At 38.9% G+C, this 25,404-nt stretch overlaps 1 protein-coding gene across 1 annotated transcript in view; it reads left to right on the plus strand.

The window, feature by feature from the left end:
- The first annotated feature begins 1,648 nt into the window (after positions 1-1,648).
- Positions 1,649-25,404, plus strand: part of Vps13b (vacuolar protein sorting 13 homolog B) — a 408,041-nt gene continuing 384,285 nt past the window's right edge. The window contains exons 1-6 of the mRNA XM_051202586.1: positions 1,649-1,708; positions 1,871-2,045; positions 7,407-7,550; positions 18,378-18,498; positions 21,298-21,465; positions 22,096-22,277. Of these exons, the coding sequence (XP_051058543.1) occupies positions 1,899-2,045; positions 7,407-7,550; positions 18,378-18,498; positions 21,298-21,465; positions 22,096-22,277 (762 nt within the window). The 5' untranslated portion in view covers positions 1,649-1,708; positions 1,871-1,898. The remainder of the gene's footprint in view (positions 1,709-1,870; positions 2,046-7,406; positions 7,551-18,377; positions 18,499-21,297; positions 21,466-22,095; positions 22,278-25,404) is intronic.

Here is a 25,404-nt window from a genome sequence, read left to right on the forward strand (position 1 = left end):
ATAGCAATCATCAATTCTCTTTCAGGAAATAGTAATTTTTTTTTAATTTCAAAAGTTTTAGGCATGAGTGGGTACTGAATAACCTATAAAGGAATACTGTTTTCAAGACACAATGTTTTCTTCAGAAGTTACCCAAAATAAGATGCTGGTACAAAAAAGAAAAAAACAATCAAACAAAAAGGAGGAAACATAGCCTGTGCTGTTTTCATTCACTCAGGCGTTTTGAGTGTCTGCTGTTAGCCTACAAGAGATCACAACGAAACGTTTTGTACATCTGTTTCATCATAACATAACCTACACTGATCCTTGGCAGTATTCAGGCATCTGTACTGGCCTGTCCCCGGGATCTGACAGAATACGCCCTCAGCTGCAACCACTAAGAGCACCACCTGTGCATTCATTAATGTTCCCTTTTCAAAGGGCTCTGACCATCTTCCACCCTCTCTCCCTGATTCTCAACCTGGTTTTCGGTTTCTACCTTCTACTCTGCCTCTCTTCTGCTGCTCCCAGGGGCCGGTCTCACCACTCCTCCTTTTCCCATTCGCTCTCAGTCCCCGCCCCCGCCAAAACCCAAACAAACAAACAAACAAACAAACAAAAACCCCTCCTCCTAAGCTCTGTCGCATGTCTTTCTCTCGAGGGATTTTTTTTTTTTTTAAATTACAACACCCTTTAAAACGGAATTTATTCCCGATCAGTTATTTTCACTTTTGATCCAGTTCTCTTGTTTATTTTGATACTATTCTCCCAGCTCTTTTGGTGTGCCCCATATCAGACTGTAGTCTAGGAGCTGCCCAATTACCTTCTCAGACCATCTGTCCTCTATCCATGCATCTGCACTCGCTAAGTAGGATCTAAGCTAACTAGTGACTATCTCACCAGTGCTTTGGGAAAGGAAAAGTGCGAGCTTTCGGAACGCGCCAGGTCTAAGCGCTTTCTTCCAAGCTGTACACAGCTGATCTCAGTGTCGTGGCCACGGCCACCTTCCCAATAAGCTTCAGCTGTGCATTTAAATCTTCCGCCCCCACTTAGCTCCTCCTACCTCCACCCCCCCCCCCCAACCCCAGTTCCTCGTCCCAGTTCCCCCAGTAGCCACGGGGAAACCGCCGCCTCCGTGTTTGCAGTGCGGGAAGGAAGGAGGAAGGCAGCTGCTTCTGCCTCCACGTCCTTGCGATCCCGTCCAGCGCCGGCGTTGCGCTCGCACACCCTCCCGGCCTGCCCCGGGGCGCTCCCCCGCCACCGCCTCTGCGAGCAGCGCCACTTCCGGATCCCCGGGTGCCTCCGCTTTACCGCTCCGCTCCCCGCCCGGAGCGCTCCGCGGAGGTCGCTCCGAACCCAGGCCGCGGCCGCGGCAGCAGCGGGGTGCGCGGGCCTAGCAAGCAGCAGTCGTCCGCGGGAAGACACTCCGAGTCACCGTTCCGGCCGAGGAAGCCTGTCGGACCGCGAGGGCGGCACACCCGGAAGTGGCGCCGAGCGCGGCGGCGGCGGCGGCGGCCAGGTGCCCGGAGGTGGAGTGCGAGCCGCCGCTCTGTGGCTTCGGGGAGGCGGCGGCGGCTGGAGCGGGCCGTACGCCAGCTCGGCGTCTATGGCCCGAGGTCCGGCTGCGCCCCGGGAGTCGACGGCCTCACCGGCTGGCCGGGCTGCGGAAGGGCTGGAGTGAAGCGGGCAGCCTCTCATCCTGTCGCCGCCCCCGCCCTCTCCAGGCCAGGTGAGGCGAGCGGTTAGCGGGGAGATCGCGGCCGACGCTGAGGGCGCTCCGGGAGAAGCCTGCGGTCGCTCGTCGTCCTTAGCAGCCTTGCTGGGAATTGCTTTTCCCTTCGCTGCCTGCGGATCAGGACACTGAGAGCGTTTCTGTCTTCATCCCTTTCAGGGTCTGCCCTTGACTCCAAACTTTGAAGATGCTGGAGTCGTATGTCACCCCGATCTTAATGAGCTATGTGAATCGCTACATTAAGAACTTAAAGCCTTCGGATCTCCAGCTTTCACTGTGGGGCGGGGACGTGGTTCTCAGCAAACTCGAGTTAAAGTTAGATGTTCTGGAACAGGTACGTTGCACAGCTGTCATTGTTAGACGGAGCTTGTTCACTATGTTTGGAATGACATAAGTTTTCTACTGCTGTGTTTTGACTGCTGTGTAGCTAGAGACTTCACATATTAGGAGAGAGGGGGGAAGATGAGAGAGAGAGAGAGGGAGGGAGGGAGGGAGAGAGAGAGAGAGGAGATGCTTTCTGCACAAGTGAGCGGTTATTCTATTAGGATTTCCAAACGTTTTTCAGGTGATAGGAAAACAGTTGTTTTTTGTTGTTAGCAGAATTTTTCATCTTGTTTACTCAATTCCCAAGCATCTCCAGATATGCACAGCCCCAATTTTATATGAAGCTGGAAAGCATTACAATCTTGTTCTACTTTTGGGTCAGTGGAAGAGTGTGAAAGACAGCAAGGTCAACACGCATGTAGAAGAAAGCTGTGTTCCTGTTAGCAGGACAAATGACACTACCATGGCGTCCTCAAAGATTGAATAGACACAGATTGAGAATGATGCTAAAATTGGAAACATCTTTATTAATCACTTTTTTTAGCATTGAACGATCTGAAGCAAATGAACTGTGACTTCAAAGTTCGCATATTTATTAATTCACTTACCACACTTATCAATAACATATGCCAAGTGCTTCTGTTATGCTTGAGGGTACAGAGTATCTGTGGAAGCTCAAAAACCAGACACCAGCTGCTTTGTAGGAGATAAGGGAGGACTTGATCTGATGGGGACTATACTCATAGTGTACTCTTCCTGGTATTGGATAATCGAGACAAAGCACTAAGAACTCAGCTCCTTTTTCCTCGGGCCTTTGTAGATGTCTTGATATTTTTTACAGTGTTGAAAAACAACTCCTAAGTATAATAGTTCAGTTTAGTAGTCCTGTGTCTGTGAATTTACCTTCAGTTTGAAGACACGGAATGTTGTTAGCACCTGACAAGGTTCTCCTGTGTGACTTACACACCTCACCCCAACACTGCTAATCTCGTTACTGGATTTATTTTACATGTGCAAAGGATTGAATTTATGAACTCATTCATGCTGGCCAAGTATTTTTGTGGCTAAGCTACATGCCCTGGCAGTTAGATTTTATTTGGTCAAGTTTTTTTTTTTTTTTTTTTTTAAACTATTTTATTTATTTATTTATTTTACTTATTCTTGAGGCTCAGCTAAATTGGAGTGATTTCCCATTTCTGTCTAGCTTCTTTGATTATCCCATATTGTTAAGTCTGCAGTAGTTTGTTCTTTGTATTCAATCATTGTATAAGATGGCCACAATTAAGCTGGGTTGTGATGGCACACGCCTTTAATCCCCGCACTCAGGAGTCAGAGGCAGGTGGATCTCTGTGAGTTCGAGACCAGCCTGGTCTACAGATTGAGTTCCAGGACTACACAGAGAAATCCTGTCTCAAAAAAAAAAAAAAAAAAAAAAAAAAAAAAAACCTCCCCTCTACCCCTCACCTCCCCTAAGCCACAATTTATCTGTTCCATCAGTAGCACTTTTGGTTGTTATAAAGAAAGGACCTATTAATATTTTTCTATGTACATTTATAAATATAAGCAGTAGTTTTCCTTAAGTTTACACCTCGGAAGTAGGCATATGCTTGGTTTTTAATATGTATTGCCAATAGTTTAACAGTATATTAATAGTTGCACTGTGATGGTTTTAATTATTTCACATTCTAATTCTTACTTGATATGTTTGTTGCTTTGAATTTTTGGCTTCCCAGTAGATGTGTAGTGATATGAAATTGTATTTTCTTTGAATATCTCTAATGCTTATTGGCTGGTCATTTTGATATTTTTGGTAAATCTGATTTTATTTATTTATTCTTTTTGAGACAGAGTAGGGGAAAGAATGAGCCTATATGCTATTCTAATTGCTGTGTAGGAATTTATCTTGTATATGTTTTGGGTATTGAATTCATGAGCTTACAGGTATGAAGTCCATCTTTTGTGACAAAGTTGTACCTCTAGCCCCTGTTTTGTATCTGGGAAATGAGTTCTTTTTCAGATATATGTTATATATTACCTCCCAGCTTGTTGCTTGTCATTTTTTACTTTCTTAAAGGCATATCGGTGAAGAGAAGTTCATATTTTTTTTTTTTTTGTCCATTATATCAGTGTTTTCCTTTGTGTTTAGGGCTATTCCTATCTTGAGAGACCTTTGTTTTTCTAAATTATCTAACAGATTTTGGTAGGGTCCTTCAAATTGACTGCCTATGTACTGAGTCATAAGTAATGCTAGTTTTATATCTTTTAAGCCAGCCATTTTCTCCTTGCTGTCCTGGAACTCCCTTTGTGGAGCAGGCTGACCTTGAACTCTTTGAGGTCTGCCTGCCTCCCAAGTGCTGGGATTAACAGCACGTGCCACTGCTACCGGAAGGATTTTTAAAAAATTAGTATAGGGTGTGTTAGATACCATCAATGCTTACAGTTTTTATTTTTATTAGTGCATGGCTGGAAACTGCTAACAAAACGAGGGGCAGACATAATGAGAATAGATTTTATGTGAGAGGACAACTTGCAGTTGATTCTCTACTTTGTGGATTTTTGGGATTTGAACTGAGGTAATCAGACTTTTCTGAATACAAATTGTTACTCACTGAGTCGTTGCTCAGGTCCTCTCCTGTTAGACTTTTATGTTTCAGGTAGGGTTTCATGAAGTCTAGGATGGTCTCCAACTCCTTTGGTCTTTAACACTTTTTTCTCCATCCCGTATGATGTCTGTCTTATCTGATAATAGTATAATTTGATATTCTGCAGTTACTGTTTGCATGTGTGTGATGGCTAATCATGTTCCCACAAACCTGGGAGTAGGGAAGCTCAGTCAGGAATTACCTTCATCAGAGTGGCCTGGGGGCAGGTCCGTGGGGGCATTTTCTTAATTGCTAATAGATGTAGGAAGGCCCAGCCTACTGTGGATGGTGGTGCCAATCCTAGGCAGGTGGGTCTGGTTGCATAAGAAAGGTGGTGGTGCATGCCTTTAATCCTAGCACCTGAGAAGCAGAGCCAGGTTTATCTCTAAGTTCAAGGCCAGTCTGATACACAGAGATAGTTCCAGCACACCTGGGGTTATTACACAGAGAAACCTTGTTTTGAAAAACAAAACCAAAACAAAAAAAGGGTACTTGAGCAAACTTGGGGAAGGAAGTCAGTAAGCAGCATTTCCTCGTGGTCTCTGCTTTAGTCCCTGCCTCCAGGAGCCTGCTTTGACTTCCTACCTTGGCATCTTTGATGTACTGTAACCTGCAGGCCAAATAAACCCTTCCTGTCCAAGTTGCTTTTGGTCAGCGTTTTATCATAGCAATAGAAAGCAAATTAGGACAATACATATTTTTCTTTTTATTTTCATTACATTTATATTTTTATATCTGAATGTTTCTTTTGTAGAGAGTAAATATTGGCATCTCTTATATTTTTTAATTGTCTGACAGTCTGCCTTTCTGTTGTAGTATCTAACTCATTTATGTTCTGTGTTTATATTTATGTGGTTGGATTTTCATCTTTCATTTTCAAAGTCCTTTCTGTGTGCCACTGCCATTAACTTTTGTATTTAATAAAGATTTACTAATCTCCTTTTGACTCTGAGTTATTTTTGAGCTCTGCCTTAGTGGTTGTTCACAGGATTATAACATACAGGTGATTTACCATACTCTGAGGTTAATGAGAACTTCCACTTCATTTTGTTGTGTGTCTTTTTCTGGGGGAGATGTGAGCAGACTTTCATTTACTTTACACAGTGACAACAGACCCAAGAAAGTTTCTATGAAGTCTGGTGTGGGGAGCTAGCCAGTTCATTAGAGTGCTCCCATAACTCCCAACTCTAGGAGGGTTGGGGGCCACTGATTTAGATAATAATGGCTGAGGGAAGGACAGCTGCATTGTCGAAATTTTCAGCCAGCATAGGTGATTTGTTCCCAAAAGCTGCATCCCTGGAGCCCGCTGCACAACTGGCAGGCAGCTCAGTCACAAAGGAGTTATTGGGGAGGAGTCTTGAAAGTTGGGAGAGCCTCTCTATATCCCTAGATATGTATGTTTCAATTTAGCAGAAACATTGCACAGCATCTGCCTCTGTGATTGCTTTCTTATTGGAAGAAGGAAGGAGGGAAGAGTACCTCTGCTGTCCATTTATAACCATCCACCCACCTTTGTTTCTGTGTGTGGATTCTCTTTTACAATCTGGTATGACAATCTGGAAGAACTTCTTTTCATATTCTGCTAGCGATGAATCTATTACTTACTCCTTATTGATTTGTGTGTCTTAAGTCACATTTTAAAAGGTGTACATATTAGTAAGAGATCAGAGCTCACTGGTTTAGATTTGCATTTTTAATGATTGTGAGTGTTGAACATCTTTTCATAAGCTTGCTGGCATTTGTACATCTTCTGTGGAGAAGTCTTTGTTCAAGTTGTTTATTATTCTCCTTTCTCTTTCTTTTTCTCTTTTTCTGGGACAGGGTCTCACTATGTAGATTTAGCTGTCCTGAAAACTCACTATGTAAAAGATCTGGCTGGCTTCAAACTCACAGAGATCTGATTGTTTCTGCCCAAGTGCTTGGGTTAAAAGTGTGCACCCCATGTGTGGCTCCTTTATTAATTTATAAAAGTAGGATCTCTTTGTGTGAGATTAGTATGAAGTGATTTTGGTCAAATTTATGTTTCTTTTTAAAACTTTTGCCTATTAATAATGAAAACCAATTGGAAGCATTTCAAGTTGATGGCCACATCATAGCTAGGTTAAATATTTAGCTGGGTGCAGCACAGTTGGTTGTCCAGTCTTGTGTTTGGTCAGCCCAGCCTTCTGTCTCCAAATAAGCCTCTTCTTCAGCTTGCTTTAGGAACATGTTTAGAGGCATATTGTGAGAGATACAGGAAAAAAAAAAAAAAATACCATGGTGGGTGGCCAAAGTCTTGCTGCTATCTACTTCTGTGATTGCTTCTACTCCAGCATTTGTAAACCTGTAGCATGTATGCAGATGGTAGGCTGTTCCTATTTGGCAGTTTAGGAAAAATTTAAATAACTTTTAAAATGTAACTTGTATAGCACATTTTTGTGGTTTATTATTATTTCCTATAGTTTAACTTTTTGTGTATTTTTGAGATAGGGTTTCATTATGTGGAGCTTTTGCTGTCTCAATATACCAGGCTGGCCTTGAACTTACAGAGATCCATGTGCTTCTGCTTCCCTAGTGCTATGATTAAAGGCATGTGCTACCACTGCTGGGCTGTTGATTCTAATTTTTGATAAGCAGTATTGCCCCCCAGTTTTTTTTTCTTTGAAAAATTTCTTTTGAAAGGAACTTAGGTATGAGAATAAAAACATTTAAGTATTTACTAACTTTTATTTAATGTTTTGTGTTTTAAGGAACTGAAATTACCATTCACTTTTTTAAGTGGCCATATTCATGAACTGAGGATTCATGTGCCATGGACAAAACTGGGCTCCGAACCTGTGGTAATTACCATCAATACAATGGAATGCATCTTGAAACTTAAAGATGGAATCCAGGTAAGAGACTGTTGAGCCTAGCTGTTAATGTTAAACACTTTCCACAGTAATGTTACTTGCTTTTGGGTATGTCAGCTGCCACATAAATCTTATATACTTACTTTCTACATGTCCATTAAAGTAACATACTTATTTATAAAGAACTGTTTTTAAGTTTTGATAAAGCATCTAAGAGATGTTTTTATATAAATTTTGATTAGTCAGTTGTAGTCCTACTACACTTGATCAGCACACTTGATCTTTATTTATTTGGTTCTCTGAGATAAGGTCTTGCTTTGTAGACTTTTGTGCTGGCACTATACCTGGGTGTACTTGCTCTGTCATTGCCATATTGTTTCCCCTTCTTAAGAGAATTGACAAGTGTGATTGAAATGCTATTCCTACAAGCTGTAAGACAGTTTAGTGTATCTCAAGTAGATACACCATTACTAAAAGACAGGATAGTGTATCTTAAATAGATGCATTGTTACTACAACACAGATCAGTGTATCTTAAATAGATACATTGTTACTATAAGACAGGTTGGTATATCTTAAATAGAAACATTACTATAAGATAGCTTAGTATATCTTAAATAGATACACTGTTACTATAAAACAGTTTAGTGTATCTTAACATAGATACAGTTACTATAAGACAGGTTTGTGTATTTATCTTAGATAAAACTTTAATTTCTGTGAAATTAGGGTTATTTATGAGCTAATAAAAATCATTTCCTATTTGAAGTAGATACTTTGTTAGAATAACTCATTGGGCTTCTATACTTTTTTTGGTTTTATGTGTTTATGTGATCTTTGATTCTAAATCTGTATTATCCATTTTCACTTAAATGTTATTTTTGGAAATAAATAGACCAGTGTTACATTCTTATAAAAATTTATTTTGTAAACTTTTAGTATTTGAGATTTATTTATAAATGTTTCCTTTTATACTTACATTTGGTAATTAATAGTCCTTAACCATCATCTGTTACTTGAATTTAAGTTTTTTTTTTTTTTTTTTTTAAATCTGGACTTGGTTATACCACCCATGTGGTGCTCTACATTAAAAGAAGGAAAATTACCCAGACACTAAGTATTTTTTCAGTGGGAAGGTAGAAGTTCCAAGGCCAGATGTTCTATAAAACACACATTTTTAAAAGAGACAGATTACAACTAATTACAGGGGCTGTGGAATCAGATTTGTAACACATGACTTAATATAATCTAGAACTAATATTTGGTATTGGGCCATGCAGATGGCTCCTGCAGGGGTGATCAGATTTTCTCCTTGCACAGTGTTTGGAATTTGAATTTTGTGGTGTGTAAAATAAAAGGTCAGATATCAGAATGTAAACCACTCTCAAAACAAGTTTTTTATAAGTTTAAAATTTTGGCAAGAAAAAATTTTGAAAACTGCATTTGGCAGTTGGACAAATTATTTAGCATTCTGTAGCCCTGGAGAGTAATACTTAGATTTATGCTTGTGATTGAAATTACATTTTGACAAAAATCATTACAAATGAAATGATATTTTAATGATATTTAAAACTATTTCCATGTTTTAAATTTTAATTAGTAGTTTTTAATAAAGTTAAAAAATGCCAAGTGTGAGTACAACCAAAGAGCTCTACTCCAATGGCACTTTAATGGGAGAGAAGCCTTGGGAATTGGGGTTAGAAAACAGGTACTGGATGGCATGCATATGGAAAAGCTAGTATTAAAATATCATTAAGAGCTGTCTGAGCATGCTTTGCTGGGAAGGCATGGCTTATTTGTAATGTTCACTCGGCCTCACTTTTCCAACACCTGTTGATTCAGCAGAAGCCACTTAGGGAAAGAGATTTCCAGTGATTTAGTGTGACTATGGCCAACAGGGTAACAATCAACTGCCCTGCCATGCATCTGTATTCCATTGTAATTACATTAGAAACTTTTAGGATGTGAAGGTGTCCAAGTTGTATTAGGTAAAATGAAGACTACATTGCTGGTCACTTAATTATTTTTGACATTTAGAAACTGCTGTTTACTGTGGTAGTCATATCTGTATAGGTCATTGTCTCTATATTGAAATCCTCTGGACTTGTTACTTTTGACATATGTTTTTCCACTTTTTGGACTTTAGGTAACACTTTGATTTATGAGATATTATAAACAATCTGGTGTAATCCAATAAAGTCCTGTGAACATAAAACTCTAGCTAAAACAATAGTTTACATTTAACAGTATATATTCCTTTCTCTTCTCTCTCTCATGTTCAGTCTTTGTGGACTTGCTCTGTATACACTTAAATAATTCTGTGATGGAGATAAATATACCTATATATGTATATATGCATATATTTATTTTATTAAATCTTGAAAAGTATCTCTTCAAATTAAGTGAATGGAAATTTATTCTAAAACTCATTCTGGTTTTTGTGCCACCCAGAAAGTGAATGTTTAAAATTTTATTTTTTAGGGTCTCAGTATGTAGCCCTATTTGTCTTGGAACTTGCTGTATAGAATAGGCTGGTTTTGAACTCACAGAAATCCACCTGCCTTAGCCTCCCTAGTGTTGGGATTACAGGCCTCTGTCACCAGACTTACTCATGTTTAAAATCTTTTAAATTTAATAAGTACAATAATTTGTAAGGCTATCTAAAGAACTAACTTTATTAAGATTGAAGAAATGATTTGAACCTATACCAAAGCTTCAAAATATCACACTAAGAACTAATAAGTTTTTAAACAATATTTTTGGCTAATATATGTAGTTATAAGCCCTCCTCTAAGTATTTGTAGTTATTGGATTTTTAGGTGCTGTGAGAATCCCTTACTGGCTAAAAATTTCCAATTTGGGAATTACCATACGCTATTGGCTTTCTTATTCCTTCTAGGGTAAGCCAATGATGACCTTGATGTAATGTCTATAACCCAGTCCAATTTCTGTCTGTAGCCTCTTTATTTCAAGACTGAGAAGCAAGAGTTTTGTATATCCCATGGCTAGCATCTTTACTGCCTGTAGGAAGGGAACCCTTGCCTCCTGTGATTAGCTGAATCTTCTGACTTGTACATGAGCTCCAAAAGCTACACACTTGTTAACTAACTTTATAAAAGTTCATATATATCTTGCAGTTGGACTATTTTTTGGTGGATCATGAGACTAAACTTTCAGCTACTTGTCACATATCTGCTGCCTGGAAACTTCAAACCTTGGGCTTGAGTTCTTGTTTCGTGCCTTTTAACTGGAATGAATAAATATTTTATTCTGATGTTTTTTGAAAGACGGTAAATGGATGTGTCAACAAAAGTGAACCCACTTGCAACTCACTGATTTGCTAGACTGGCCAGTACATCCCATGGGTCTTCTTCCCTCTGTTCTCTAGCATTAGAATTTCAGGCAATGTGGCACGGTAGTCCCCACCTTTTTCTGTACGTGAATTCTGAGATCTGAAGTCAGGCCCTTGTTTTTGTTGGGGTACAAGTTCTTTACCAATCAGTCACCCCAGTCAGCTCCTTTTTCACTTTTGTTGTTGTTCTACTAGGTGTTAATTTGTGGAGTCTCTCTTACCTTAATAGAAAACTGTTGCACAGTCTTTTTTTTTTTTTTTTCTTTGTTGGTCATCTTGGGTCAATTCATTGACTAGTATTATCATTACAAAATGCTGTAGCAACACGGAGTCTTTAGTCTTAACTCCATAACCTTTATTTCTTTTCTCTTAAATAGCCTGTGGCAATACTGTTGACTTTATTATCGTCTTCCCTTTTCTGCAGATCTCTCTCATTAGTTACCTTCACTTGCATCTTTTATCTGCTTAATTGGTACATTGCTGTCATTGTTTAACATGCTTATTTCCTTTCTATATAGTTCCACATAATTGTTCCAAGAAGCACAAAAATGAAAGGTGAAATTAATATACAACCAACCATTTAAAAATGTACAAAAATGTGCAACTTAATAGATAGTGGTATTATTATATTTAGTATAAGGCTTATTGCATTTAGAAGGTTTTGCAACCCCCAGCACAGTCTAGTTTCAAACTTTTCGTCACCTATTGATGCTTGTTGTAATCGGCTTTCTATTTTTGGGTTTCGTATATTCTAGAATGTTACATAAAAAATACAATATATGACATTTGTCTCTAGTGGTTTTTGCTTAGCAAGATGTTTTTGAGATGTTTAAGTTGCGGAGTATGTGGTACTTTAAATGAGAATGGCTCCCATAGCCCATTGTTTACATATTTGGGGCCCAGTTGGTGGAACTGTTTGGGAAGGATTAGGAGATGTGCTCTTGTTGGAGATGTGTCAAGGGGATGGGCTTTGAGGCTTCCAAAGCCTGCCACTCCCTTGTGAACTCTCAGGTGCTGCTTCAGTGTTGGGCCTGCCCTGCCTGCCGGCAGCCACATTTCCACAATGATGCTCATGGCTCTAACCCTCTGAAACTATAAGCACAATTAAACTCATTCTTTTATAATTTGCCTTGGTCATAATGTTTTGTCATTGCAATAGAATATTAATTAATACAGAGTATGTCAGCAATTCATTTTCATTGATAACTTTGCATGTCATACATGCAAAACAGTGTATTTACCCATTTTTTTTCCCCATGGATGTAGACATGAGTCATTTTCACTTTTTGGTGATTATGAAGAGTGATGGGATTACAAGATTTGTGCATGAGCTTCTGATGCAAGTCAGCTTCCGTTTCTCTTGGGTATACCTCCTGGGAAGCACTTCCTCATCCATGTGGCAGTTCTCTGCTTAACGTTTGGATGACTTGCCAAACTTTTCTAAAGTCATCCCACCATTCAAGAATTTATTGTTTGTTAATATCTACAAAACCAGTTATTTTCCTTTTACTTCACAGCAGCCATCCGAGACTATGAGTGATACTGCCTGCGTTTTTGACTTGTATTTTCATAGTAATTAATGATATTGAAATCTTTTCATGTTCTTTTTGATCATTTGTGTATCTTTATAAAATGTCTGAGTGGAATATACATATTAAGACTTCCCCCCTCCCTTTTTCCCTCCCCACCCCCTCCCCATGTCCCTCCCTCTGTCTCCTCTCTTCCTCTGCCCCCTCTCTCTCCCTCTGCTCTCTCCCTCTCTCCCTCTATCCTTTCCTCTGTCCCCCTTTCTCTCCCCCTGTCCCTCTCTCTTTTCTTCTCTGTCCCTCTCTCCCTCCTTCTCTCCCTTCTTTCTTGTTTTGAGACAGGAATTCACTTTGTAGCCCTAGATGGCCTATGTAGTCCAGGTTGGCCTTGAACTCCACAGATCTGTAGTTTCTGTCTCCTGAGAGCTGGGAATAAGGCATGGCCTCCATTGCACTTTTAAATATAGTTAGTGGCATTATGTACTTACCTATTCATTGCCATTCAGTTTAAGTTGGTAAGCAACTCATGGTGGTTTGAAAGAAAATGGCCCTATAGACGGTGGCACTATGAGGAGTTGTGGCTTTGTTGGAGGAAGCATGTCTCTGTGGGGGTGGGTTTGAAGTCTGCACTGATCAAGCTTTGCCTAGTGTGGCAGAGTACACTTCCTGTTGCCTGCAGATCAAGATGAACTGTAAGCCACCTCTCCAGCACCACGTCCGCTTTCATGCCTCTTGCTTCCTGCCATTGATCACAATGGTCTAACCCTTTGAAACTGTGAGCCACCCCAGTCAAATGCCTTCCTTTATAAGAGTTGTCTTTTTACAGCAACGGAGACTCTAACTGAGACACATAGCAAGTAAACTGGTTATTCACAGTGGAAGGGTTGCAGGAGGGGATTGCCAAGGCCTAGTTAAATTCCTTCTGTTATATTCTAGGGAAAGATGATGGGAAGCTGACAGACTCAGCCAGTAGCTCTGGAGAAGCGATACATCATAGAGAGGTTTTTTTTTTTTTTTTGTTTTGTTTTTTTTTGTTTTTTTTAAAGAGTTGAAAGACTTGGTAAGTTCATGTGCTAATATATAACTAGTAATTGCTCTCACAGAAGATAGGTATGTGAGTTGATTTCTGTTGCAGTGATAAAAAGTGGCAAGACCATGACCAAAGGCAACTTACTGGAGAGAACTTTAATTTTTAGCTTGTATTTAGTTACTTCTCTGCCCTTTGAAGTAATTAAGGGCAAGAATGAGAGGAAGGTTGTTACTTCCTTTCCTACCCTATTGTAATAATTCCTTATGTCCAGTCTGGATGGGAGAGAAGATGGAAGCAATCATCTCTACCAATTGGTGTTGCTGATGTGTATCATGATTGGTGCTCATCTTCCTACTTTACTCATGCTTGTTTCTAAAATTAAAAGAAACAAACAATGACTGAGTAGTTTTCTGTTGCTGTAACAGAGTACCTGAGACTGGATGAGTTTTAAAGAATAGAAGGATTTGATTCTGTCTTGTGAGTCTGGGATGCGTCAGAGCATGTCTGGCTTCTGTTCTGAACCTGTTGAATTCATGTACAGAATAAACATCTGTACATGATGTTTACTATTACCCCATCTAATTCTAATTACTTGTTAAAGTCTATATGCTTAAATGAATTTTGGGCTTAAGTCTCTGACCCATGAATGTTTGAAGAATGCATTAAAACTAAAGGAATGACCCAATTTAAGTCAGTGTTTAGGGGTTAGCCTGAGATCCTACTTAAAAATTATTTTTACTTGTGTTTGTGTGTCTGTACGTGTGTGTGTGTGTGTGTGTGTGTTTGAGAGGAGGAGAGAGAGAGAGACCCTGTGTTAGTGTGTCTGTGCATATGTATGTGTGACCCTGGAGGCTAGGCAGCTGTGAGATGTCTGATGTGGGTGCTGGGAACTGACTCCTGCCCTCTGCAAGAGCTGCAGTGCTCCTAACTTGAGGGCCGTCTCTCAGCTCTGAGGTTCCCATTTTTGTCACGAGGAGCAGTAAAACATTTTCCTTCCACGGTTCCTTTTTGTCCTCCCAAGCATACACCTGAGTTGGCATCTGCTTTTCTGGTGCTGTGAAGGGTATTGGTGGTCTGTGGGTCTGTGGGATGCCTTCTGATCCAAGCATTACAATACTTTCTACCTGAGCAGGTGGCAGGGGAATGACCCTGAGTCTTGCACTAGTTTATTTCCATTGACTTTTCAGTGTCTCAGGAGCTCTCAGTGACTACAGCTGCTGGGCGAACCTTCAGCCTTTTCTGCTTACTGGGTTTAATGCCAGAAAGCACAGTGCGCACCACCTCTTTCCACCGCTGTTCCTCCTTCCTTCAGCTCTTAATTTATTGCGTTTTTTTTTTTTTTTATTACAATGATGCAGTTACCTATTTGAAGTTTTGTCCTCAGTCTTATCATAATTTTGTGAATTTGCTAGTTGATGTTTAAATTTTAATTAACTAGACTTGTAAAGCCATGACCTGCAAGTAATGGATCTATTTCCCTTCAGTATTTGCTGCGTTTCCCTCTGTTAGGAAGGGATGACATTCTTGTTCGTTTATGAGGAGCGAAGGGCAGTGTTTTCAGAAATAGCAATGTGATCCTCAAGAGAAAACATTTTTTTGCAATGAAATGTGCTTTTCAGACATTTTGGAAAAATTGAAACCCCAAATAAGAAAAGTAGAAATGTAGTAGTTTGAGGTTAAAAGTTATCTAAACTAGTATTTTTGAAAACATGGTTTCTTTTATTTGAAGTTGGAGGTTTTAATGGATAAAAATGTGAAATATTCCAAAGCAATCCCTACTGGTGAAAAGCACAAGACAAATTTAAAAATAGTGATGGAAGCAATTCTAGTTAGTATGTAGTACATTTATTTCATATTTTTATTTTGCTTCATTTTTACTTAATTGCATAGGGCAGGCTTTGACTGGAAACCCACTTGTAATTGAGACAATTAAAATATAATTGAAGTCAAATAGATTCATATTACCAAAAGGGTTCTTACCTAATTATAGTATGTATATAATCACAATTAAAAGTACTCACACATTTGGTATGTTTGCTTCTTAGCATATATTCCTGTGAGTGCCATGATGAATGCTCATTTGTATACACACTAAAATTAAAGTTTATTATAAATGTATTAAGTTTGCTTTTCTTTCCAATAATAGCAATGTAGTTTTGCAGAGAAGCTTTATTAGGGGTACATTCCTTTATTTATTTTAAAAACATCTTTGGAAACTCATATTTAGTCTGCTATATTCCCTTCTTGCTTCTAATAACATTTTACAAATAAAATAACTTCTTTCTTTTGCTTTAAAATGTTTGTCATCTCTTGTACCCAGATTTATTGGACTGTGGTAGCGTTGAGTGGCTTTTGGCTGGAATGTTTATTATGACATCACTGTAATCTGATGCAGGTTGTGATTTCAGTGTTAAATATTTTCATAATTATGCTAGTTTTGGCAGTTCACATATGATTTTTTTTTTCACATCTCTTTAATGAATGTGTTTTACTTCTGGGCTTTTGAGGCAAACACGTTCCAAAAATTAATAGTGGGCTTTTAATGTTAATATTGTGTAGAAGTATCTAACCGGATGTTTTTAAGGTTTTTCTTGAACTGAGGGCAATTATAGTTAGGTTTTGCTCATAGTAGTAGTCCTTATGTGTTTGAGGTCTGAAGCATACCCACAACCAACAGAAGATGTCGTTGTAAAGATTGAATTATGAAGATGTTTTGTGGAATGAAACACTGTGGAATTATAATGCATTATCTTAAAAATGAGAACAAAAGATTATTTAGATTGCCTTTTTTATTAAGTCAAATATTTTACTTTTTGCTTATAAAGTTTCAGACAATAGTTTCCCAAATGTGTCACTAGCATCTGAAGTTACTCTGTACTATAAAATTTACCTTTCAAAAAAAAAAAAAAAAGTTTACCTTTCATTAGGGTCTATTTCTCTTAAGTTATTGACTAAGGATTTCTCTCTTTCTGTTGAATGTATGTATGTGTTATGCTTGTATGTATTGTGTGTATGATTCATGTGTGGGTATTCATGTGTTGGTATGTATGGGTACACACTTGTGGAGTCTGTTAATGCCAGGTGTGTTCCTTTGCTGCTCTAGTGTTTATTTACTGAGTCAGGCTCTCTTGCTAAACCTGGAGCTAGTCTGGCCATCGGCTTGCCCTGGTGAATTCTGTCTCTGCTTCTTGAGCACTGAGATGAGGTGAACTGTCATGCCTGACGCTTTGGTAGGTGCTGAGAATGCAAACTCTTGTCCCCATACTTGGGTGGCAGGTGTTTTATCCATAGAGCATATAACCCACCCCAGAAATTATGTTTTATATATATTCTGAGATTTTATTTATTTTAAATTTATGCATATGGATGCTTTTCCTGCATATATACACATGCCTGATGCCTCGAGAGGTTAAAAGAGGGTGTTGGAATCCCTGGAACTGGAGTTAGAGACAGTTGTGAGCAGACATGTGGGTGTGAACCAAATCCAGGTCCTCTGCAAAAGCAGCCCAATGTTGTTAATTACTGAGCCATCTATCCAGACCCTGAATTTTGAAAGATGGTCTTCATTTTATTTGCTCCTACTACCAATTAGATCAGCAAATTCGGCAATTATTATTTGTGTATGAGTGTACGTGTGCATATGTGAAATGAAAACTTTATTTCTTCCCATTATTGCAAATGGCATAGTAATTGCTGAGTAGTGAGTTGAAGGTCAAGGTGCCATCGTTTACCCTTTGTGTTGGTCTTTCTCACTGTACATTTGCATGTCTCAAGTTAAAAATGTGTCCTTTTATTCTTAAAAAGAGAATAATAACTTGACGATTGTACTTACTTTATTTTGCCTATTCTCTTTTTCTCATACCTGTTTTCCTTTTACACTTAATTAATTAAATTTGCATGTGTTTTTAAAGGTATAACTTGCCTAGTTTGTCCAAATAGAATGACTCTGTCTATCTTCCTGTTACTTAAAAGAAATGTACTACTTGGAACTAGCTAATATTGTTTTTGATCTTTTTTTTTTTTTAAAATCCTTGATGACAGGCATAGTAACTAATTTACCTTAGAAATAAATCCACCAAGTAAGACAAGACTATTTTATAAATGTTGATTTAGAACATGAATATAATACTCATTTGCATTTTATAAATGTGGAGATAAATAAAAATGTGCAATTTAAGTTTCCATGATATCCATATTAAACCCATATAACTTTTACATCTGAAACCAATAATAATTTAGTAAGTATTGTTAAATAGGATGCAAAGATTGTAAGAAACATGACATTAAAAATAACTAAGATGACTACTTGGATTGTAAATAATGAGAATTTTAACATAGAAGCCAAAGAACAGGACATTAATTCGCTTTCCATTTATTTGTTTGGATATGTAAATCATTAAACTATTTCCATTAATAGTCATGTAGTTTTGTGAAACCGTAAATAAGAAGTCTGTGGATATTGCCAGGTGATTTCTTTCGTTACCAGCTAGAGAAAGAAGCTTTAAAGTGGTCGGTGTGTTCACACAGTGTATGCACTTGCCTGGTGTGCACTGAGGCCAGGAGAGGGCGCTGCATGTTCTCTGTCATTCTCTACCTTATTCCTTTGAGGCAGGTTTCTTGTTCAACCTGGAGCTTGTAGGTTGTGGCTAGGCTGGGCATCAGTAATCCTCCTGTCTCTGCTTCCCTCCGTGCTGCGGTTACAGGTATGTTCAGCACCATGTTGGGCGTGTTATGTGTAAGCTGGGATCAGCAATCCTCACACTGTGTATCAAGTGCTGTTAACAGCTGAGGTCCTCCCATTGTTCAGTGCTGTTTACAGATGCAGAATTTGAAAATTGGTTACATAATTTTTTAGAGCTAACATATTGAAAGTCCAACTTTTAGTAGTCATAAATTCATATGCTGACCAAAATTTCATAGTCCTTGAATGTGATCAGTGTTCTTCCTTTAAAACAAATATAGGATGACCATGAAAGCTGTGGTTCTAATTCTACCAACCGAAGCACTTCTGAGAACACAAAATCATCCACAAAACCCCGAAGAATTCAGCAGGCTGCTCCTACAGACCCTGACTTACCACCAGGTAATGTCTAATGCTGAGATTACTGTTGTTCCTGACCATGTGCTAGTGTTTGCAGAATATAGATTTTCAGGCATATTTGCTGCCATAAACGTTTGAACCATATGCATATGTGCTTTACCACATGACTTGAGAACATGTTGGGTCTAGAGCCCTCAAAAATGGCTTCCAGTCAGATCTTGCTCTTCTGTTGCAGCAAGTTAGTCAGAGCTTCTCTCAGCAGAGATTCAGGGTCTCCCTGCTGTGCTCTGTGCTAAGAGCCAAGAGAAAGCACTGGATTACTGAGTTACCGGATGCTTAAGTTACCAGGGAAATGATAGGTATTGTAGCTGTAACTGAAAGAAACAATAGAAACAACCTTTTATTTCCTGTTGTCTTTATTTATCTGAGATGACAGTGAATTGCAAACATACACTTCTTAGGCAAATATTTAATGAAGAAAGAGATCATTACATGCTGGCATTGTAGTCAGATGCATTGCTGCCTTCACAAGGTTTTCTCCTTTGATTTTAAACTTTTTTTTTTTTTTGATTTTAAACTCTGTTTTTATGTGTTGTAGTGGAGATTGGTGTATGCTTCATTGTGCCTAGGTTTGTAGGCTCCCTGCTAGTTTTAATTCAGTTAAAGCCAGAGGTTAGACACACCATTTTGTAGCCCTGCCACTTTCAAATAATGTGTTCAGAGTTCCTGGTGCCCTTGAAGTGAGAATCCTTAGCAAGTGCTGTAGGCAGTCTGGTGCTGATGCTGCCTACACCTGTCTCGTCGAGGTGGCTCACCATCTGGGTTTTAGTTGCTTTGAGCTGGAGAAGGTGCCACAGATATTTCTAAATGTTTCCAGTTTTGCTTAATTTGGTTCCAGAAGTTTCTCAACTCTTCTTAATAATTGCTTCTTTGGAAAAAAATGAAGTTAAGCTGTCAGCTTACACTAATTTATTAAATGTGTATCTTCTTAACGTTTTCAGATTTGATAATGTAACTTCTTAAAATTCCCAGCATCACCTCATGGTGTATAAACTTGTTTCATGCTCCTTCCCTGCCCCTCCTGCTTTCTCTCCCTGTCTTTTTTCTAGGTTAACCTAGTTTTGTTCTGTATTCATGAGCCTACTCCAAATGACTTGGCAGATTTTGATGGTCCCTCCTGGAAGGCCTCATCTTCCCTGTGGAGTGGGTGGGAAATGGGATGGGAGGGAGGGGATGGAGGAGGGCATGGCAGGGTGGGAGGGAGAGGGAACTAGGATTGATATGTAAAATTAGGAAAAAAAAAAAAAAAAAAAAAGAGAGAACCTCAAAATGTTACTAAGGTGAGATAGAACTTTTCTAAGGCTGACTTGTGAACTCAGATTCTAGACACTGAATGACTCTTTAGAGTCAGTATTGGGATTTTGTCTGCTAGCATTATGACAGTTGGCCCATTTTTAGTGCTCTAAAACAGCTGTATTCTGCCTGGCAGCTTGAGGCAGCTTGTAGGTTAATGTGTGCTTTCTACCTTGTCTGAAAAGTAAGGAAGTTGTTAAGCAGCAACTCAATCTGTTGGCTAAATACTGGGAGTCAGAACAGTTAATCTTTGCTAAGGAGGGAAAGAGGAGAATTTGAGAATCTGTTTGGGTAAGCAAGCAGTGATCATTTATTTAAAGGATGACCTCTATTGCTGTTATTCTACCTTGTTTTTTTGTTTTCATGGTAGAGTTAAACTCCTGTTTCTAGCTTTCTGAGGGTACAGTTCTATCTCTGTGGTTATAGTTTTTAAGTTGGAGCATTTGTATGGATCTGAAAATGATTTAAAACTTAAACGTTAAAGAATTTTTATGTGTATGGATGCTTGGCCTGCATTTGTCTCTGCACTGTTTGTGTCTCTGCTGCCTGCAGAGGCTAAAGGAGGGCCTGGGACTGGAGTTACAAGATTTGGAGACAGCCAGTGCTCTTAACCATGGAACCACATCGCTAGCCCCTCCAGAAATGATTTTTAAGAAAAGTTTTGGTATTGTTAATGGGTAGTTAGGCATTTGTTTTGCTGGATGAATAGCTCTCTAATAGGCAATGAGTAGGAGTGAGTATCTAGATTGTGTGTCTTGACCACTGACTACATTGTAAAGCAATTTAGCGGGTCACAATAAACGTTTTAAAAAATAAATACTCAGGATAGAAAACCTCAAGATAATAGCATGTAGTAAACATGAGATCTTGGGACACTTGTGTGTGTGCATGTGCGCGTGCTTGGGCAAGGATTTGATGTCATATTCCTGACTGGATGAAGGTCAACAGAGATGAGTCTAACTGATTTGGAGCACATGTATTTCCTTAAGTTAATGATAGGTATCCAGTAGCTGCAGTTTGTGGTAGTAATAGTCTTGAGTTCTGGGCTTAGCTCCCTTGTAAGATAAACTGCTGTTTTTTCCTGTTTGTATACTGTTTTATGCTTTCCCCTATGTTCCCTGAATATTGTTTTGTTGTTGTTGTTACTTTTTATCTTCCCTTTTCTGTTCCTTTGCTGGGGATCAAACAAGGCTTCACACTGTTGAATAGCTGGGAATACAAGTATGTGACACCATACCAACTGTTCATGAAAGAGGCAGAAACCAGACAAAGTATGTGCATAATACAGTGGTCATTGTGTGGCATCTAGTGTAACATTATTAAATATGGTGTATGGTTTAGTATATTGGTTCATGTTTCCTTACAGTGTCTTTTAGTAAAACTTTTGTTGCGCTGTCTGCTAGTCTTTAGTTTCCTCTTTACAGAATATTATAAAACAATATTAATTGGTAGACTGACAGCTAACTCAGCCTTTTACTTACTTTGTAGGATACGTGCAGAGTCTGATTAGACGCGTTGTAAATAATGTAAACATTGTTATAAATAATCTCATACTAAAATACGTTGAAGATGACATTGTCCTTTCTGTCAACATTACTTCTGCTGAGTGCTATACTGTGAGTGAATTATGGGATCGCGCATTCATGGATATTTCTGGTGAGTAACTGTCAAGAAAATAGTGCACACTTTTCTGTATATGTTAAAATTGCATTCATTTCTTCACCTTTTTTGGGGACTTTTTGGTAACTGTAATATAAACTTCATGCATCTGGTGTGGGAAAGTGCACATATACAAAAGTTAGTATATAATATGGGAGGTTAATAGCAGCTTAAGAAACCATGATGTTGTTTTTGAAAATTTAAAATTTCATTCCCTTTACCTATCATATATTTGTTTCAGTTGATACACAATGTTTCACAGTTTAATGGGTTATAACCACAAAAATTATATTTGCTTTGCACTTTTAGTTCTTTTTAATGAAAGAAAGCAAGTATATTGCTTTACATGCCTTTGTAAGAGCATTTGGAAGTTTTTGATGATCTTGAAGCCTGTGGTCATGACTTGCCTCATTCTTTGGCTCATCATAAGGAGCTGTACAGTGTTGAGTCAGTAGCTGTCATTTGTACCATCTCAGCTCCCATGTACATGTAGGCAGGGAGACATCTACACTGCCCATTTGTCAGGGAGGTTTAATTAAATAACAAATTTGGCATATCTCGGATACATTTAGAAATATTCTAATTTCCCTTTTTGCTCACAGTGGTTTTCTCTCTTTTTTCCCTAAGCAACTGATCTGGTACTGAGGAAAGTCATCAACTTCTCTGACTGTACAGTTTGTCTTGATAAAAGGAATGCTAGTGGTAAGATCGAGTTTTACCAGGACCCGCTACTGTACAAGTGTTCCTTCAGAACTCGTCTGCATTTCACATATGATAACCTAAATTCCAAGATGCCATCTGTTATTAAAGTGAGCATCTCTTTTTCTAGTAGCTTGTTCACATACCTTTATTTTGTTTATTGGTTCTTGTGCATGGTGATTATAATAAAAGTAATCCAAGAAAAAAATGAACTTCATCTATATATGTGCAATTTGTTTATATAAAAAGTTAAATATATTTTTGTATAATGTGTTCTGGTTATTTTGGAGTTATTTTGGAGACAACCTTTTCTGCAACCATAAAGTTTCTTTTTAGTGTTCCTATCTATTATTGGTCCTTACCTTACTGAAGTACTGAGGACGTCTTATAAAAAAAAAGTAGTGTAAGACCCTGCGACTGCACTATAGTGCCACTCAGGAACTTAGGATAGCAGTAATGCATATTTTATTCCTTAGCATTTGCTCAGCAGCATGTGATGACTAGTCTTTTGCCTTAAGCTGTTTTACAAGGCTTGATATGACAACCCAGCCCAATACTTAAGTTTATTGGCGCAAAAGTTTTTGCTGCTGCTGCTGAAACTGGCTGTAAGTCTGCAGATCAGGCTATCATGGAATTCTTTGTGTGTCCCATGTCATAGCTTCCTGTGTGCTGAGCCACCATGAGCTATCATGCTATTGCAAGTATTAGCTTTTTACCCATAGTTTCATATGTAAATACAGTTTTATAGAGTACTGGAGTTTTCCAGGGTATGTCTTTTGATGCATGTAAAGATTTGTTGTTTTCTAAGCTGGTGTATCTTTCAATGTATGTAGTATGTATGTAAGCATACATCATGTTTTATTACCCACTAATTTTCTGAACATTATCACATTCTATGACTGCCTAAAAATTAAATATTTTTATATATATTTATTTTTTCTTATTTTACATATTGATCCTAGTTTGCTCTCCCTCTCTGCCTCCCATAACCCCCCCCATCTTCCCCGCCTGGTACTGTACCTGTCTCATTCCCTACCCACTCCACAGGGAGGGTGAGGCCTTCCAGGAGGGATCAACAAAATCTGTCAAGTCATTTGGAGTAGGGTCTAGGCCCTCCCTCCTGCCTCTAGGCTAAGGGAGTATCCCTCCATGGGGAATGTGCTTCCAAAGTCCTTTTGTGCACCAGGGATACATCCTGGTTCCACCATCAGAGGTCCCTTAGACTGCCCAGGCCTTCTAACTGAGACCCATGCTCAGGGGGTCTGAGTCCGTCCAATGTTGGTTTTCCATCTGTCAGTCTGGGGGTCCATGAGCTCCCCTTGTTCAGGTCAGCTGTCTCTCTAGGGGTTTCTGTAGCCTGGTCTTGACCCCTTTTCTTATCACTCCACCCTCTCTGCAACTGGATTCCAGGAGTTCGGTTCAGTGTTTAGCTGTGGGTGTCTGCTTCTGTTTCTTCCATCAGTTACTAGATGAGGACTCTATGATGGCATGTAAGTAAGTCATCAATCTCATTATCAGGGTAGGGCATTTAAGGTAGCCTTTCCACTGTTGCTCAGATTGTTAGTTGGGGTCATCCTTGTAGGTCTCTGGACATTTCTCTAGAGTCAGTTTTCTCTTCAAACCTATACTGGCTCCCTCTATTATGGTATCTTCCTTTTGCTCTCCTCTATTCATCTCCCAACTCAATCTTCCTGGCTCACATGTTCTCCTCTCTTCCCCTTCTCTTTCTCCTAACTCCCTCTCCACTCACGGCTCCCCACCCCCCTCCCCATATGCTCAGGGGCTCTTGTTCTTTTCCCTTCTGTGAGGGATCTTGTATGAATCTCTTAGGTTCCTCCTTGTATCCTAGTTTCTCTGGCGGTGTGAATTATAGGCTGGTGATCCTTTGCTCTGTGTCTAAAATCCATATATGAGTGAGTACATACCATGTTAGTCTTTTTGTGACTGGGTTACCTCACTCAGGATGGTTTCTTCAAATTTAATCTATTTGCCTGCGAATTTCAAAAATTCATTGTTTTTTTTTTTCTGCTGAGTAGTACTTCATTGTGTAAATGTACCACATTTTCTTTATCCATTCTTCAGTTGAACAGAATAGAGAATTCTCAATAGAGGAATGAAAAATGTCTGAAAGACACTTAAGAAAGTGCTCAACATCCTTAGCCATCAGGGAAATGAAAATCAAAACAACTCTGAGATTGCATCTTACTCCTGCCAGAATGGCTAAAATCAGAAACACCAATGACAACTTATGCTGGAGAGGATGTGGAGAAAGGGGAACACTCGTCCACTACTGGTGGGAGTGCAAACTTGTACAGCCATTTTGTAGATCAGAATGGCAGTTCCTCAGGAAAATGGGAATCAATCTACCACAGGACCCAGCAATTCCACTCAAATGATCCACATCCATGTAACAAAGGCATCTGTTCAACTATGTTCATAGCAGCATTATTTGTAATAGCAAGAACCTGGAAGCAACCTAGATGCCCGTCAACTGATTTTTTATTAATGTTACATTTTAGTAAAGCACTTTTAAAAAAAATAAACATATTTTGTTGAATCTTTGAAAACTGACTTCCAAGGACCCCAGAATTCTCAGCTTGAAGGGACCTTAGGGAACATGTGTTTGAAACTCCTAATTTTCTGGATGTGGGATCCAGGGCCCAGAGAAGTGGTTTGGTTGCTGTCAGGTCATAAATTAATGGTGACTCTGGGGCAAGAGTGCTGGATGGCTGACTCCTGGTGTAGGGCAGTTCCAACTTCCAACAGGAGGTTACATTTCTGAGCATGCACATCAGTCACTCTTCCCTCTCCCTCCCTCTCCCTCCCTCTCCCTCTGGTCATTAGATGGTAACTATTACTATTTTCCCTTTTACTGACTATGGTTTCCCCTCTTGACTCCTCTCAGTTCCTCCCCTTCCCCCTCCCATCCAGGTCTCCCGCACCACTTTCTGTCTCTCATTAGAAAACAGTTTTAGTCTATAAAATAATCTTGATCATTAGTGCAGGTTTAATTGTTCATTATAGGGTTTGGCTAAATTAGAGGAAACTAAAATAACTGGAAGGAAGTGTTATATTTTAATTTTTTTAAGAAAATTTTTCCCTTTTTTTTTTTTTTTTTTTTTTTTAAAAAAAAATTGAAACAAGCTTGTTTTACATGTCAGTCCCAGAAGGAAGGGTTATTATTGACATGTTAATTTATTTGGTGTTTTTTTTGGAAAGTACCTCAGCATAAAGAAA

The sequence above is a fragment of the Phodopus roborovskii genome, unplaced genomic scaffold (assembly GCF_943737965.1).
Source record: "Phodopus roborovskii unplaced genomic scaffold, PHOROB, whole genome shotgun sequence".
Lineage (NCBI taxonomy): Eukaryota > Metazoa > Chordata > Mammalia > Rodentia > Cricetidae > Phodopus > Phodopus roborovskii.